Genomic DNA, 17,480 nt, shown 5'->3' on the forward strand with positions numbered 1-17,480 from the left:
AGAATCATTAAAAAGAAAATATTCCAATCCCAAGAAAGTCACTTGCAGAGAAGTTTATCAAGGGATTTCCTTAATAAACCAACGTTTAGACTATTGACTAGGCAAGAGTTAAGACAGCAGGTCTAAATACCGTAGGAAGAAGAGTCTGTGCATGGTTTTTCTCCTGATTTAAAAAGTTTTCACAAACATTACTTTGTTACATAGATTACCTTTATGTATTTATAGGTAAGACCGCAGAAAGGTGATTAATTTGAAGCATAATTTTTATGTTAGATTTAATTTATTTAATCCTGTATTAATTTTATGCAATCTAAAACATGTTTATTGCTATTTAATATCAATTATTTAATAATGTGACAGCATAGTTGTATTTTTTTTGTGAGTGTAGTGGTGTGCTACTCTTCACAGGAAAATTTCAGGTATTTTTATGTTTTTGTTTTGTTTTTAACTGGAACATATAGTGTTTCCTCAGACTACATGCACAGCTGCCACCTTTTAGGAGGATCTGATATGCAACATACCTTGGGAATCTTTTAATACTAGCAGGCTCAGCAAGTAGTCCATGCAGCTTTTCTCCATGATAAGAATAGCTGTGGGAAGATTGAAGAGTATAAAGAGGAAAAAGAAAAAACTATCTGCACTTCAAAGATTCCCTTCAGATGAAACAGATGATAGAAAGTCCACATAGATTATTGCAGAAGCTGTAGGTGAAATTAAAAGTTGCCATCTCCAATATATGCATTTGCCTGAAGTATTCTCTACGTTTACATATTCTAGGGCGGACACGGCTATAAAGACATGTATTGCTTTTTTTCTTTAGTCTGAAAGTGTTGGGACTTGAAACTTGGGGTCTGTTAATACTGAGATCGCATTTACAGTCCAAAGAATTATGTGTTCAGCATGTAGCAATCTTGATTATATTCTGGTCAGGATGTGGGAAAGATGCTATTAGAAACAAAACAATCAATTCACTTAGACTGTCCCACAAACATGCTTTATGGCATCTGCCTCCTACTCATTTTAAGTGAGGTTTTATAGTGACACATTGGTGAAGATTAGTACACAACTGCAGGCAGATGCCCATGACTGATCCAATTGTTTGCACTGACACTCACAATTGCTATAATTGCAACTCAAGTGATACAAGCTATTGCAAAAAACAAAGTGAAACCAACATTGTTCCTTAGAGATTTTATTAGTTGAAATCCAGAAATGGACAATCCACTGTTTTTTTTTTAGTATGAATTCACCATAGTGTTTCTGTTTGCTGTGCCTGCAACGCCGTCCTCATTGATTTAACACAAGAAGATTCAAAAAGCTTCTCTCAAACCAGAACTTGTACAGTAAAGGTAATACATTCCAGCCTCACTTGTTGATAAAGAAATATTTTCAAACAAGTGATTAAAACATAAAGCAGCAAATAATTTTTAGAAAATCAGTAGAACTTAATGTGATCCTAAGTAAAGAATATTTCTTAGCTGTAGCTTTCCTGCATGCTCCAAGCACAGCTACCATTGTTCCTTTCCTCTTTTCCTCCTGTAATGGCTTAACACCATTAATGTTCAAAGCTGGTATTTCTGAAGAGAAGTGACCATCTTCTACAGCCTCTGGAGAAAGATAAAATGGATGTTTAGAACTAAGCAGTATCCAAAACCTTCCTGAGAAAAATTATCTTGTAGCCTGCCAAGCAGGTTCTCATGCGGTACTGAAGACTTCCTTCAGACTGCCTGCACTACTGCTGGCTCGGTCCAAAGGAACAAGAGATGATCTATGTAGGAATTGAGGATTTAACACATTTGCTCCCTACTTACAAAATAAAAGTGACTTTTGCAGACCTCTTTCACTGAAAATGGAAATCCCTTTGCAACATAACTCATATTCTGAAGGTATTTTTAGTGTCTTCATCCTGGACACTGGAAAACTTCCACTTAAATGCTCGAGACTGTGATTATATCTAATCCTTCTGTATCAGCTAAAACCAAAAGAAACCCTCAAACTTTACAGGAAAGTAAAAAATGCCTGATTCTGTCCTGTGTTCATTTAGGCCAGTTCCAGCTGCTGTTCCCAACTTACGTACACTTGAATTTACTCACATTGATCAAATGGGACAGACAAATGGCAAGGTAGCCATGGATCCAGCAAAACCTTTAACTATATTTTGTGTTAATTTTATTAAATAAAGGAGATCATCTCCTCCCAAATTTAAATTGGTATTAGACTTTCCAGTATACTGGAGAAGAGATATCTAAATCAACAACATATTGCATCAGAAAGGAGTTCTGAGAAATGAAAGGCAAGTGTTTTAAATCTCTCCAGTTACAGCACAGCATGGGAGAAGGTCAAACGCCCAGACAAGTTTCCTATAGAGAGACTTGTCAGATCTGATGCTTGGAACACGAGGCTCGCACCCGCCTCACACGCACACAGCTAGGGAAACACACCTTGCATGTTAGCAGCACAAAACAGATTCATGCTGGGAGTCTGTGCCAGAGACAGCCAGGCAGCTACACGTAAGGTGTGAGTAAGAGAGAGGCCACGGCCATGGCACTGCCCTGTCCTGCACCCGGAGGGGAGCAAGCCCTCGGCAGAGCGCTCTGCTGAAAGGAAGCCTTCCACAGTCTGGGTGTGTAGTACAACTAACTCCTGCCTATTAAGAATCTGCCCCACGTTTCCCTCAGAGGTTGACTATGTTAACCTAGAAGATGGGCTGGTGTACGGTGCTCCGCTAAAGCTAGAGGGAGAGCACACGTGGCACGTCCTGAGCAGGAGGCTGAGCAGCCAAACGGTTGTGATCGCCTTGCAGCTCTGCAGGAGAACGGTATGCTCCCAAGTTGTGGGCACGGCACCCTGATTACCAGGCCTGGAAAAACTGCCTGATAAAAGGCATTTCCTCTCTAATGTAGGCAAGACAGGAGCGATTTATTGCAATGGGCCAACAGAACAAAACATTGCTGCCCGCAGTGGTTTTATTTTGGTAGCGTTTAGATTCCCAACCAAGTTCAGAACCACGCTGTGGAATGCACCATAAAAAAGCTCAGGCAGAAAGAGGAATAAACATTAGCCCCACTCTACAAAGAAGGATTAAAGTATTCAGAGTCATGTCAGAAACTAAGGGAGAGATGGCAGCTGAACCCAGATACCCTAGGGTGAACTAGGGCTTAAATACAAAATCCTCCTTCACAGATGCATATGCCGATCTATACGTTTCAGAAATCTAGCACTAGAAAATGAGACCTTACCTTCTTTTGTCTAATGAAGTCAAGAACCTCCTTATGCCCTGTAGCCTCTGCCTGTAAGTAAAAACATTAATAAATCCTGCCCATCCTGTGCACCAGGACATGCAAATACTTACTTGTGGGAAGTAAGAATATGTTACCACAAAATAATTAAAATCCAATTTAAATTTTAATTCCTCTGACATAGATGAGAAAATTCTGGCTCCAACAATTTATTACTTCAGAATACCACCAGACTTGAGTTTATAACAAACTCTAATCTGGTTTATAGTCCCCAAAGCAGCATTTACTTTTCCCAAACTAATTTTATCTGACAGCGTGCATTATTACTCAAACAGCTAGCTTGCCATACGGAGTACAGCCGTATGCACACTTACTACTTGTAGAGGATTCCTGCCATCATAACCAGTTTGATCCAGGTCTGCACCAGCTAGGTACCAGGCATACAGCCCATCCAGATCACCTTTAGCTGTAAGGCTGGAAAAAGAAAAAATAATATCGGTTATAAATCTTTCAGTCTATTTCAGTGTGCTCTAGGGTCCTGTCAATTAGCTTAGCAGGCAAACGCTGAACCAGACCAGGCTCAACATGGCTGCCAGGGTAGAGAGGTGAGTAAAGGAACACTATTACAACAGCTTCGAATAGCTGAGCAAGCAACACAGCTTGATGAATCAGTTCCTTAAATTAATAGGGCTGTGCTATAAGTACTTACAACAGGCTAGTTTCACATAGTGGGTGTGACTATGACCAAAGGGGAAAAAAGTCACGCAGTTTCATATTTCACAACACAATATTTATCTCATGAAATGAGTTGAGGGGAGGGCAATGGCTAAATCAAGATGCAGCTGAGTAAGTGGGAGCACAAGCAGATGTGCAAGCGATCAATGTGCCTTATTGAAAGCCACTAAGAAACCTCCTTCACAAGTTTCCATAACTATGTTTGCTATCAGAAATTATCACAGCACACATATGTGATACCATTTGGACAGTAACACAGCTACTTTTTTTTTTTAATTTTATAAGGTAATTTGTAAGATTTAAATGGGCAGCAAGCAAGGGGAAAAAAAAAAAAAAGATGAGCTGTATCTGCCATGTATAGCAAGCAATAGAAAGGATCAAAATTAATCCTATATGAATAAGTGAATTAAAGTTTTCAGAGGAATGTATACCAGATTGTTTCTTCACACATCTGCGGGTAGTCTCATCTATAATACTTAAGGTTGATTTTTAACTTTTTGGTAAAAGAAGGGCTAACAGGCTGCACATATGCCAAAGCATGATGACTCTCTGTACCAAGCAAGACTGGGAGGACTACCTTCAGTTTTCTCAGGATACCAACAGCTGTCAGGCTTCAGACCTCAGCTTGCCGAGTGCTCACAAATTGTTTTAGCAGAACCATGCTGATAATCATCAAGTGAGGCTGAATCTCATTAAGAGAGGGGGGGAACCCTCCCCAAACTTATTAAGTTCAGAGTTTGCTGCCTTAAATAGTGCTCGCCGTGGAGTACAGCATACTGCTGGCAGCAGGGATGGAGGAGGGTGATGGGCTCCTGGGTATGACAGCCAACCCGGGCAGATCAGATCTGGTGGAGTGGAGAAGGCTGGAAGATGCAAAGGGCAGACAGTCAGGTAAGCTTATGGAAGAAACCCTGAAAGCAAGGCTGCAACATTCACTTCTCTGCTAAGCTGAAATAACTTCTGTTGTTGATTAAATCTCTTTAAGTACCTGAAAAAAATGTTTTCAGGGGAGTGGAAGCCTCTAATTGCAGCAGTCTGAGGAGAAAGTCAGAGAGGCTTTTGCTTACAGCAGTCGTAGAGGTTGGGCAGGGAAAGGGAAAGCACATGGTCTCTGTATTCCTCCAAGCAACCCTGAGGCAGGGCAGAAGACCTACAGATGGGACCTCTGGGGGACAAGGAAGTGGCAGTGGGGTGCTATGAGGTTTAACAGTGCTTCTGTCTGACATCATGGAAAAAAAAGGATCAATAAATCATTAATGAAAACTGCCATCACAAAAAAAGGCACCTCAGAAGCCATAAGAAAACAGAGGAAGGCAAAGAAGGTCTAACAGGGATCTCAGTGGGAAATCTTTAAGGAGACTGCAGGAAAAAAGTAAGCATTAATAAAGAAAATGTGTAAGCATTAGTAAAGCAGAGAAGAAATTGCTTAGCAGCCACTTCTGGAACACAAGAATTATCTTACAAAGACAAGTCTCCTGCCACTGACACTGGAAGGTCCTGGCATTAAGGAACAATCAAAAAGACTACCTAGGAAGTGAGAGTTACAAGCATCTCCAACACTGGACAGGAAAGCACTGCATTGGGCAAACAAAATCTCGTCGTTCGGCTGTGTGCAAAGCGGAAACCACTTTGGGTAAAGACCAGCACATTTAGAAATACTACCAACCTACATATGCAGGGCAATTCAGCTAGCACCACTGTAACCAACAAACAAGAACTACTGCACTTACTGGAAAATTAACTGCCTAATAGCACCTGTTGAGAGAGCAATTTAACCCACATTGCCAAAGGTCAACAATGTGAAGTGGTCTCCTTCCGTGATATTAGAGCAATCCAAATACATAGAAATATCTTCAATTTTGCAGCAGCCATTTTACCAATCGAGTGATAAATGTATTCTATGGAGACTGTGACCCAGAGAACAAAAAGTGATGTAGCTTGCAAGAAAAAACAGGTATCACCCTAAGTAGAAGATACCTGCTATTCACTATATTGATTATAATCAAGAACACCGCAAAACATTTTCTCCACTTCTAGATCTCCATAGTCAAGCCAAGTGCATCTGTATTTCCTTTACACGCTGTAAATGTAAAGTCAAATATATACATAGGACTTCTAACACACACTATAGGGACGTTTGCTCTTTATTTTTCTAACAGATAGTTATGGCAGCAATTCCAACAAGTACATCCTCTAAGCAGCAAGTCCCTCATTTTCATATCATGAAATGGAATAGAAATAGCTGCAATATACACTTATCAGGATGTTTAAAACCTGCTTTGTTGACAAAGAACTACTTACCATGTTTTACTCAACTCTGATTGATATGTTTTACAGCAGATAATCCCAGGTATGCTGCCTATTAACAACTCTTGCATTTAGAAAAAAAATATTATGTCCCCATTTCAGAGTTTCAGCATGGGTAATGTAGCTATGATGACAGAGCTGAGATAACAAGAACAGTGATAATGCAATTATGCTCTCTGATTTTGTGCCTCCTGTCACGCTACCATCAAGTAAACTCAGTTACAGGAGCTGCTGTTTACTGCTCTGTCAAGGTACATCAAAACAGGAGTGAAGCTCGGAACACTGTTTCTGAGTGTTATAAGGACAAGGGCCAATGCAGTTCTCTATCTGGGAAGGAATGAGTACAGTTAAAGGACATCTTGGGGTTCCCTCCTGCCCCCTCAGGTATCAGAATTTCATCTTTCCTAGGGATACAAAGCTCTGCTTTTTCAGCAGTTCTCCTTTTTCAGTGTCTATATAAAGCAATCAGGAAATGCTTGCTTTTTTTTCAGGTGTATCATCACCCTGACAGAAGAGAATCTTCTTTCCTTCTTTTTTTTTTTTTTTTTTTTTTTTCCAAATCCTAAAAAAAAGAAAATTAAAAGTCCAGCACAAGGCATGGACTGGTATCATGAACACATTTGGGAGTGCTGCTATTAGCTTGTATCTCCACTTCTCTTTCAGTTGAGACACAGAGATTTCTTTGAAAGACAGTAGGTATTAGAAACTTGGTTCCAATTCCTGCAGAGGCATATTAATCTGTCCTCTCCCAGCCTTATCCTCCAAGTTTATGTTAAATTGTAGAGGCATCTTATTCTGCAAGTTACTGATTTTGAAGTGCTGCATCCTTATATATTATATCATATCATTTTACGAAATCTAAAAATATGAAAGAGCTGGTTTGGCTTTATGCCGCTATTTAATTTTGTGAAGTACAGACTTGAAAAGAGTATCTCAATTATATATAGACTTTTTTTCCTTTAAAACACAAACACAAAGCAACTGTTTACCAACTCCAGAACTTGACAAGCCTTCAGAATAAGTCTGAGTGTCCCAATTTATCTAGTCATGGTTTGGTTTTGCAGGCAGATGACAATACTACTGCAATATGAGAAGAGATTCTGACATCTTTAACAGATTACTAACATTGAGACCTCTTTCTCATTTCAAAACAAAGCCATGGACCAGATACCAAACGTCAATTAAGTGATTCTAAAAATCAGACTAACACCTCTCACTTAAAAAAAAGAAACCAGCAAGTGAAACCATGAAAGATTTAATAACTAGATCATATTGGCTGCACCTATGTGCATCTCTACTTCCTACACAAGAGTTCCTGCTGATACTGGCCAACTCTCAGTTCTAGCTGGTACTCCTTTTCCTCTCAAACATCACCAGTGCCAAAGAAGCACATTTATTTTTATTTTAACTCCAAAATCTTCCAACTGAACTATTCAGTTCTATTCTAAAATAATGAGTCTAAACAGAAGGAAGCTGAGGAGACAGTGTTAGAACACAAAAATCACTATTCATGGTCTTTTATGAAAGCCAGTTTGTTTGAATATAGGTAAGTAGCGAGGTGGGAAATGTGATTATAGCTTCTAATTCAGAGAGAACTGTATGGGAGAAAAAAAAAGTTAAGTTAGCTAAGTGCAAGAACCCAGAGCTTATCAGAAAGCAAGCAGTTTTGTCCTTCTAAACACCAAGAAGCTGACATATTACCTCAGTGACAAATTCAGACTGGTACAAATTGCAGTTTAAGCCACGTTACAAGATAGAAAAGATGTAGAAAAATAGTTCAAAATAGACAAAGGGAAGATGTTATAAACAGCTTGTTTTATCAGCAGCTTGGCCATGCAAACATGTTGACTGCCATTAAGGTGCCAGGGTCTGCAAAGGAGGGGGTAAGAGGCAGGACAGGGAAGTGAGCCTGAGCATGCTGGAGAAATGAGTGCATCCGTCAGGTCATCTGAGGATACTCCAGAATAAGTATCTGAGACATTTTGGCAGGAGGACAAACACCAGTACCTCAGATTTAATAACTTTTAGGCATCTGAATAACGGTCTGTGGAAAAAGTCCACTTTGGTGCAAAAGGCTATGCCAGGCCCTCTAGAACAGCAAGAGGAAAGCAAGCCCTTCAGCTCTGCCGGAGCAGTGGATGGAAGAGCCACTGTTCAGAGACACTTCGGTGCTGTCTTAAAGCCTGACTGCTGCCTCAGGCTGGCTGTGCTCCTGGTTCAGGCCATGCAGTGACGTCTGCCAGTGGGCATGCCTCTGGCTGCAGCCGCTACTCCAGCTGCCGGCCAGGAGAGAGCCATGGCCCTGGCTCCTGACCCGCACCGAGCTGGGAGAGCCTCTCCCCCCGAGTATGTCACTCCACACCAAGTTCTCATTCAGCCTCTGCATACACATGCACTCCTACTCTCTGTTTGGAAGATTTGCATTGTTTTTATACTAAGCTTACTGCCATCAATGCAAGTTCTGAATATATTAAATGCTTATTATCAAAATAATCAGCTTTGAACAACAGGAGATCGTGGAATACTGATGCAGGGTGTATAATCCTCCTTAAAATGCTGTAACAAACTGCATCAGAACCACTTTTTGTCTAAAGGACCCTTGTTCTCATCTCTTTTTCTGGACATATTACTCCCAGGTCAGCTAGCCAAACTGGTCCTGCATGTGGCACCAGGGCTAAGTAAGGGGCCAGTTTATTTGCAGGGAATTTTACTCCCTAAGCCACTCCTCTCGCTTTCTTGGCAGATGAAAACTACGCAAACCAAGGGTTTAGTTCTGTCCTATCACTTGCAGTGTCCTGGGAAACACATATTTTAACTTCACGGTAAAAGTCTCATTACCCAGTCTCCTTTGAGCATGTTACAACAACTGAAAAACTCCAGCTACTATTTCTTGATTCCAGAACTGTTCCAAGGACAGAGTCCAGTCTGTATACAGAACAAACTTTACCTTGACCTTAGAATTTTGCAGACAATATACAGCACTGGCTGTTCCCTAGAAGTCTCACGGTTTCCTGCCAAGTCTTGATATAAAGGCCGGTACTCAGAGGTTTTTTTGTTTGGTTTTGAGAAGAACAGAAGAATAAATGAAGTAAAAACCATAAGTAATTTTAGGAAATACATGAAACCTTCTTACAATTTTCAGAGTGAATTGTAATTCAGGACCAGAACCGGGAAAAAAAAAAAGTCAAGTATGTATTTCTTTTCATAATATATATCCATATCATTAAACCACCTTATATATAAAAACCAACTGTATGGAAAACTAGCTTTAACAGAGGATTATATCCTCTTAAAATTATATATAGAGACAGTGAGAAGTTGTTCAAAAGTTTTGAGGTTTAACTTATTTGTCTATTTTATTTAGTTATTTTTAAGAATGCTGTTATATGCTAGTTAGAGTAGAAATCATTACCATGTAAGTGAAAAGTGGATTTTAAGAAAATATAAATGATGCACTATGTGCAGCTTTATTCTCAAATAGAGATTATATTAAATCACACCTCGCACAGCTTTCTCCTCACCCTTCCTCAGTGAAAGTACTTGGAAAAAATGGGGCATATTTGCTTCCAGTTCACTTATCCCCACAATACTCCCTACTTTGGAGCTCTCTCTGGTGCTCTGACAACAGAGTTGATTCTTAATTTCATCACTTCACTTCTTTCCTCATTATTAGTCTAGCACAGAAATAGCCATGTCATGTGCCAGGGACCCAACTGTTTTTTTGGAAGTTGTCTACACACTGTTCTTCATTCTGAGAGTCTCTTCTGAAAAACCATCCCCCTCCATGCTAATTTTAGGGCCATCTCACCTTATATCACATTTACCTGCAGAGTACTGTTCCAATATTCTCCAAGTCCTGGCTTGAAAGGTGTGCTCCCGTTTCTCGTAACAAATTAATCACTTGCATGTGCCTTTATGAAAGGAATAGAAAAAACAGAGAAAGTGTCTTGACCAGTAGGGTGTTTTTTTTCCCTAAATCCAGCATTATTCATATAAGAACTTTACTGACTGTGTATATGATATTCGCCACTATCACAGAACCAATGAATCTTCTCCAAGGTGACAGATCAGTAAACAGATCTGCCCTCCCTGTCAAAAGATCATTCACATACTAAGCTCATGGAAGTGTTAAGTTCAGCTCTGAAAATGAAAGGAATGCATCCTTTTCTCTTTAAAGAATGTTTATTTACTTTCCTTTAGTGCTAGCTTAACTTAACACTTGAAATATTAGTGACTGAAATACATGCAAACAGTGAGGACAGTTATGACATAGCATCATTCCTGTATTTTACAGAATACAATGTCCATATGTATCAGTCTTAAGTAAAACAGATGTCACAAGAAGCTAATTAGGTGTTTAGAGCTTCAAAATTGTGGTAAGTATTCTTACAAACATCCCACAAAAGCACATCTTTTCCTAATCCCCTCCTCCCAATACTTTTATTATTTATTTCCACCTGGAGTCTTAGGAGGTCCTCCTTGTCATTTCCTTTCAGATAAAGGGACAAATAGATATTTAAGCACTACCAGCCTACTCCTATACTTCAGTCAGATGCTTGAGAAAGTCTATGGTAAAGGCCAGTCTCTAGAGGTACTGTCGTGGATAGAAAATAACATGACAAATGAAAAATGTGCAGAATACATTTTTCACAAGTGACCTAGTGAAAAGTTTAGAACTAGGTTCCAAAAGGAGGTGACAACATGATCCTCTACTAAACAAATTATCTAGTTCACAAATCCAAACACAGGTTTATTTTTTTTTCCTCCAGAAAGAGCATGATACCAGTAGATCAGGAATAGTTTCAAAAGTTCCTCTTTTAAGTAAGTTGCTAAACCATAACACTTCAAAATAGAGTGTTAGGCATATCATTGTAATATGAAATATATAGGCTTTCCTAGCCCATTACCTAGAAACTTATCTGTATTAATTAAAAATTAAAAAATAAGCTCACATAAACGTTCTACTTAATCCCTTGCATTTTCTTGTAGGTAGCCATGGGCCTTTCCATTTTAGAACTGGACTAAACTGTTTATCTAATCCCTCTGCTTCTTTTTAGGAAGCTCCGTCTTGACTGAGAAGTTACTTTACAGTTATCTATATTAAGCCTATATAAGCTTATATGTTTCATATAAGGTCTTAATTTATGAACTAAACAGAGAACTCTACAGATGCTATAGGAATCATTTTGCGTTTCCAAACATAGGTTATTTAACCTACCAGACAGATTTTGTACAACTGTACTTTGTTTCAACTGACAGCTAAAAAAAAAAAAAAAAAAAAATTAAAAATATCTTTTTTTGTTTCATGGCAAAGTATTGCTGGAACAGCACATGCTGCATGTTTGTTCAGTTATCTAAAATATTTTCTCAGGTGGGTCCCTTACGACCTGGCTAGTCATCCACAAGCATGTCCTTGAGCCAGCAAATAATGGCATAGCTTCCTGTTTTTCCATCTGTCGTGAAGAATGAATTTTACATGTATGAAATTTTTAGTTCAGAATTAAGCAGAACAGTAATTAGCTGAAAATAAATTTGACCTAAAATAGATTAAAGTAGAACATGTCTGTTCACTCAACCTCACATTGGGTACAGTACTGAACATGGGGAGTGTCTGCTTGCCCTCCAACAACTGCCCTCGAGTATTCCTCACCTGCCACCTTATAGTCAAAATCACAGCATGAAAATAGTGCTTTTTAAAATAAAAGCTATGCTATGGGACAACACTAAAAGATAAAAGGCAGCAAAGCATATAATGTTGAGCGGTGTCTTCCCTCAGTATGCTCCCCATATGAAGTCTGTATCTCTGTATCCCAGCGAAGAGCCAGGCTTTTTTTTTTTTTTTACCCTACTGTAACTATTTACTCCTCACTGATAGTGAGAGTCCCTTCAGAAAGCACTTCATGTTCATGTCCCACCTATGCCACACAGCCATTACTACTCCGAGTGGGACTCTATAAATCTTTAATATACACAGATTTGTGTGCATTTAGCCCACATGTTTAATACAGCAAATTTAAATGAGGAAAAAAAAGAGGTCTGAAGTAAAATAAATCTTTAAGCACTGAAACTAAGAGTTTTTACAATAAATGCTTACAATAAACCATTTCTAAATAGAAGTACAATGTTCCACTGACTGGGAATTTTTCAAAATCACGTTTCTTCATATGATGGGAAGAAGAGGAAGTGTTGTATACCACTGCTTGTTACGGGAAGGGTAAGGGAGAGGAAGAACAGGGACAAATAGTAATGTGCAACTTAAAAGTGTTAAATTTTGTACTGTGACTATGAAAAGCAGATCCGTTCAAAGAAAGCAAACGGACCACCTCTCACATTCCCATCACTCAACATGAAAACTATGCGGGAGGTAAGTCGCACTACAGCTTGTTCCTACTTGCACCCACACGGTATCTACATTCTGTAGAAACTTAAGCCCTATCAGAGTACCACTTCTGCTGTCTTATACCTACCACAAGAGCATTATTCATATTTCAAGAGGCTGGCTGTGAATTTTCTGATACTGTTATGTCTTAGGCACATGAGAGGTATTTGTCTTTACAAGTTGTTTCTTTAAGTGCTGCTCTCCTGCGGCTTTACAAAAGCCCCACAAAGGTCACAGTTTAGCTGATCTGAAGTTCAGACGATGTCATGAGCCATTAACTTCTTGGGAACAGTTCAAATGCAATTCCTGTTCTAAGGTGACAACACAAAACCAAGAGCAGAGCAACGGCTGGACAGTGAAAGTTCAAGGTGTAGAGGGAAGGCCAACATCACCCTGTAGCCTGGGGTGCACAGCTGCTTGTCCAGTCTAGCCCCATCTGATAGGTAAAACCACGAGGAGCTATTGTCACCTGTGAACTGGTCCTCACTCTCCCTTTCCTTCGTGCGGTTTGTTACCAAACTCTGGCTCTTGGTCAGACATAGGCTATAGAAACAATGCTATTTTGCATGTTACTTAAGTTAGTCTTTTGGTACTACCACTGCATTCATCTGCTTTCTGAAGGAAAAAACAAATAGACCAAAATTGTTTCTAGTGTCTCCCCCTGCTAGATTCCATTATTAGTAATACTGGAGATAAAAGCCCCCATGTATACTAATATTTTAATGGAGCAATAGCAAAATAAATGATTCGGCACCGTCTTCAACATTCACTGCTATGAGCAAAGTCTGATTTCCAGATAAGAACACCTGAACTTTTACCAGTTTGTGAGGGCTCTGGATTCACAGCAGTCAAGGTGCCGTACAGTACCGATCATCTTAGGCCTTGACTTGGCAGACACTTATTAAAAGTGAATCAACTTCAAAAGGGATGAATCACACATGCGAAATTAAGATGCATGTAAGAGTTTGCAGGATTGGAGCCTTAGGGTGCACACCTTCCACCAACTCTCTTTAAAGAAATGCAGGTGTAATGTATATCCAAACTTGACTGGCTTCATTCTTTTTCATGCTTGCTCCCCTAGCAACTGGAATGGTTATGGCAGGATCAGCTTAGTTTCACTTGTTCGGTTTTCTGCACGGTATCAGTGGGAATTTAGGCTCAAACACTGTAAGGACAGGCTTCAGTGCACTTCTGGAGTCAGTGGTGGTTAGGTTTTTCACTCTGCCTTAGGTTTCCTAAAGTAATGTAAATGTAACCTTGCAAAATATAAAGTATTTAAATTCATATTTACGTGGGAGGTAATTTTACTGCCTCTAATCTGATGTTCTCACAGCGCTGTGTGAGCAACTCCCCATTTTCAACCTTTTACCACTGCTCTACAAGTAAATGGAAGTGCTTTTACTACCTAAAATATACACAATTTTTATTCAAGACATTTTCCTGCTTAGAGAGTTTCTGTTATTAAAAAAAAATATTATTCTATTGTTTTGAAAATTAATTATCCCTTGAGGGTACTCCAAGAAATTAAAGGAATGCTATTAATTTTGATATGTCAAGCAACTGGCCAAAATTAACAGTGGTCTGTTTAGCTTCACACATAGAGTGAATGAGACTACATGCAAATTGCAGAGTTACAAATGAAAAAATGGAAATACAGTAGTTTATCTCTTATTTAGAAAGGGACTCCACATTTTATCATCTAAAGAAACAAAGAAAGAGTCACTTAAAGTAAAAAAAATTTAAGAGACTATCATTGATATAGATCAAGTTGCTAGTCTGCCAGCTGTCAGTGCTATGTTAAAAAGCTTTTAAGAAGAGATATAACTCCTGATCATCTTTGCAAACTACTAAATGGGAAAGAGAACTCAGTCATCATTATATAGGTTTGCATGCTAGGTTAAAAGGCAAGCCACTGAGAAATGTGACATAAAAAACTGGAAGAAAGCTATTTTTAAGATGAGTGGATACTGTATTGCAGCTAAATGCCAATTAAACAAATATTAATTCTCAGAAAATGGGATTACGCTGATGCAATAGTCAGTAAAATTGAGAAAGTTACAATATTAAACAGTTTAAAGCATTGACTGCTCATTAAGATCAGTTTTCCCCCTTCCCTCTCTCCCACTTTATACACTGCATCAGGATAATCTCTTCACTTTCAGCACACAACTGTTTAATAAATAGAATTTAAATATTTCTACAGCAGAAATCTTTTTAGTGGGTATCTAATTACGCACATATACAGCTGTCTGATCTTTACCATTCTCCCTTATATGCTTATCAGTGTGAAATGGAGTGTGAGTACACAGCAGATCATAAATACACATTTATGAGATTAGTTCTAAGTCAAGTCTTCCTTTCATTCCAACAGTAGAAACAAAAAGAGAAACTGAAAATGGTTATGGTGCAGTTTCCTTTTACAATTCCATATCTCAAAATGGGTGTGCAGTTTTAAAGAGCTTGAAAGTCATAGTAGGAGTCTAATATAGGAGTGGCAATGCTAAGGAATCCAAACAACAAGCTCATGTGAAATTCCTCAGGCGGTAGATGGGTGCGGTAAAAAAAGTAGGTGCCTGATTTGCAGGAACATCTAATGGTATCTAATGCTTTAGCATTTTCTCACATTGGACCAGAGCCACCTCCATTCAACTGCGAGGTTATTTGTTTGATTTGCTGTTGGGCTTGTTTTTGCTTTAAGGGTTTGCCACTGAAGGGCTTAAATACATGTGAGATAAAGCAATAACTACAAAGCCATAGGGGACCATGCAGTAGGTATGGCAATAGCACAGGACTTCACAGAGGACTTCAGGTCTCAACTTAATAGAGTCTGTTGAGTTTTCTACATCTGGTCCTTGAGACACAAAAAGCCTTCAAGTTATTCCTGCAGCCAATGCAAAACTGGGACTGTTAGACCTCCCAGGGAGCTAACTCCAGCCTGACAGACCAGGTGAACTTGTCAACATTAGAAAGCTGGAGAAATATTTGGGGACAGACATCCATGAAGACCATGAAAATTCTATCACTCCAAGCTCCTTTACAGAAAAAAAGCTTTTCTCCTGCCATCATACAAACTGAATAGGAGATAAGGAGCTGAAAGCGGATCAAAGAAACAGTAGGAGATTAGGGAATGCAGCTTCTAACACGTTAGAAGACCAATGGCTGTATTAATCCCCAGGCTATAAAAACTAAGTGTTTTAAAATTAAATTTTGATATCCTTTTAAATTTTGATAACTTTTTTATTCTGTGCTATGGCCATTCCTCAGGACTATACAACATGGAAAAGACCAGTAAATTGCACGTCCATGACTGCTGACATCCAGAACAACAGGAAGAGGAAATCCACAAAGCAGGCAGAGCCATGCAGCCATCCCATATAATTATGAGTGGGCGGAAGGGAAAAAAATCAAAAAACCAGGCACCCAACAAGAGACTCAGGAAAGCACTGGTGAAAGGGAAAGATTAAAACATGTCAACCTACCGGTATATTTTGTGCCAATTGAAACAGTCTGGTCTTGGTGAGAATGGGGAGGGCAGAAAGAAAAGAGACAGCCCCTGGTCCTGCACTCTCACTTCTGACAGTCAAAAGGAGCGATCAGTTTGGTTCTGTTTTATAAGGAAGCCTCATAACAAAGAGTGGAATCCTGAAATTATGGACAAAGTCTTGGCAGGAAGGCAGCAATAAGTTACCTTATGCTAAAATTTTGCATGCATAACCAGTTGTTTGCTTTCATTTTATATTATTTTTTAAAAAAAAACTTAATTTAGGCTAGTCACATCCTTTGAAATGAAGCAGGTTTGTGTTATTTTAACTGCTGTCATTTACACATGACTGCTGAGACAACACAAGACTAAAACACAGGGATGGACTTTAAATCCAAAATGATAAAAGGTTTATAAACTTTACATAGAGCAGTGTATAAATTATGTTGTTACCTGAACTTGATCGCATTCATCAGTGGGGTAGATCCATATCTGTCTCTAGCATAAACAGTTGCACCAGATGTCAACAAATACTCAACTAATGGTAAATGCCCTTCAGAGGCTGCAACGTGAAGTGGAGTTCTGCCATCATAGTCTCCGCAGCTCAAGTTTCCACCCTACAAAAGGACAGATCCTTCACATGCCAAAAACATAATGGCTGCACGTTATGTTGTTGGTACAACAGTAGATGCATACACCACATTTTAATTCTGCCACCAAAACGTTAAGCTTGTCAAACTTACTTAAAGTTTATCTTGTAGCGTTGTTTTAGCACCAATATTTTCCCACCTTCTGCATGTTCCTCCTCTACATGTATTATCATTACAACCCCTTCAGATATGCTCTATATTGCAGTACACCATACAGCAGCTTTGTGCCTGTAATCTGCTAATTTTACTTGTCTTAGTTTATTCTTATTTTCAAGATATAGTTGTCCTTTCTTGAGGCCCACTATGAAAGTCTCAAGAGTAGGGTAAACCCCTAAAAAAAAAATTAAAAATTAAAAAAAATGGTGTTGAAGATGATAAAGGGAAATGCCCGTTTCTTTTTCCAGATATAATCCAGGCTAGAGCTATAGAGAAAGCAAAAAATCCTGAATTAGCACTGCACTGTGTTTTGCTTAAATATAATTTTCCAGTTCTTTTTTTTTCTTTTAGATCACGACAGATTTACATCCAAAAGCTGTATACTATGAATATACATAAAGAAAGTTAAGCAAAAGAAAGCAGCACAAACAATTTTAAAACGTTCCAAGTTAGCAGATAAGAACTTGCATTTTAAGCTACCTGTATGTTCACAGTTCAAAAGAAAATGTAAACAGCTGAAAACCAGATAGGAG

The 17,480-nt window shown here is 38.9% G+C and overlaps 1 protein-coding gene across 1 annotated transcript in view; it reads right to left on the reverse strand.

Moving 5' to 3' along the window:
* Positions 1–1,176: 1,176 nt before the first annotated feature.
* ASPG (asparaginase) overlaps positions 1,177–17,480 on the reverse strand; it is a 48,715-nt gene continuing 32,411 nt past the window's right edge. The window contains exons 12-16 of the mRNA XM_086749040.1: positions 16,595–16,758; positions 10,106–10,192; positions 3,614–3,713; positions 3,240–3,290; positions 1,177–1,607 (exon numbers count right to left, since the gene is read on the reverse strand). Of these exons, the coding sequence (XP_086605166.1) occupies positions 1,599–1,607; positions 3,240–3,290; positions 3,614–3,713; positions 10,106–10,192; positions 16,595–16,758 (411 nt within the window). The 3' untranslated portion in view covers positions 1,177–1,598. The remainder of the gene's footprint in view (positions 1,608–3,239; positions 3,291–3,613; positions 3,714–10,105; positions 10,193–16,594; positions 16,759–17,480) is intronic.

The sequence above is a fragment of the Chlamydotis macqueenii genome, chromosome 5 (assembly GCF_036417535.1).
Source record: "Chlamydotis macqueenii isolate bChlMac1 chromosome 5, bChlMac1.mat, whole genome shotgun sequence".
In the NCBI taxonomy this organism is placed as follows: Eukaryota; Metazoa; Chordata; class Aves; order Otidiformes; family Otididae; genus Chlamydotis; species Chlamydotis macqueenii.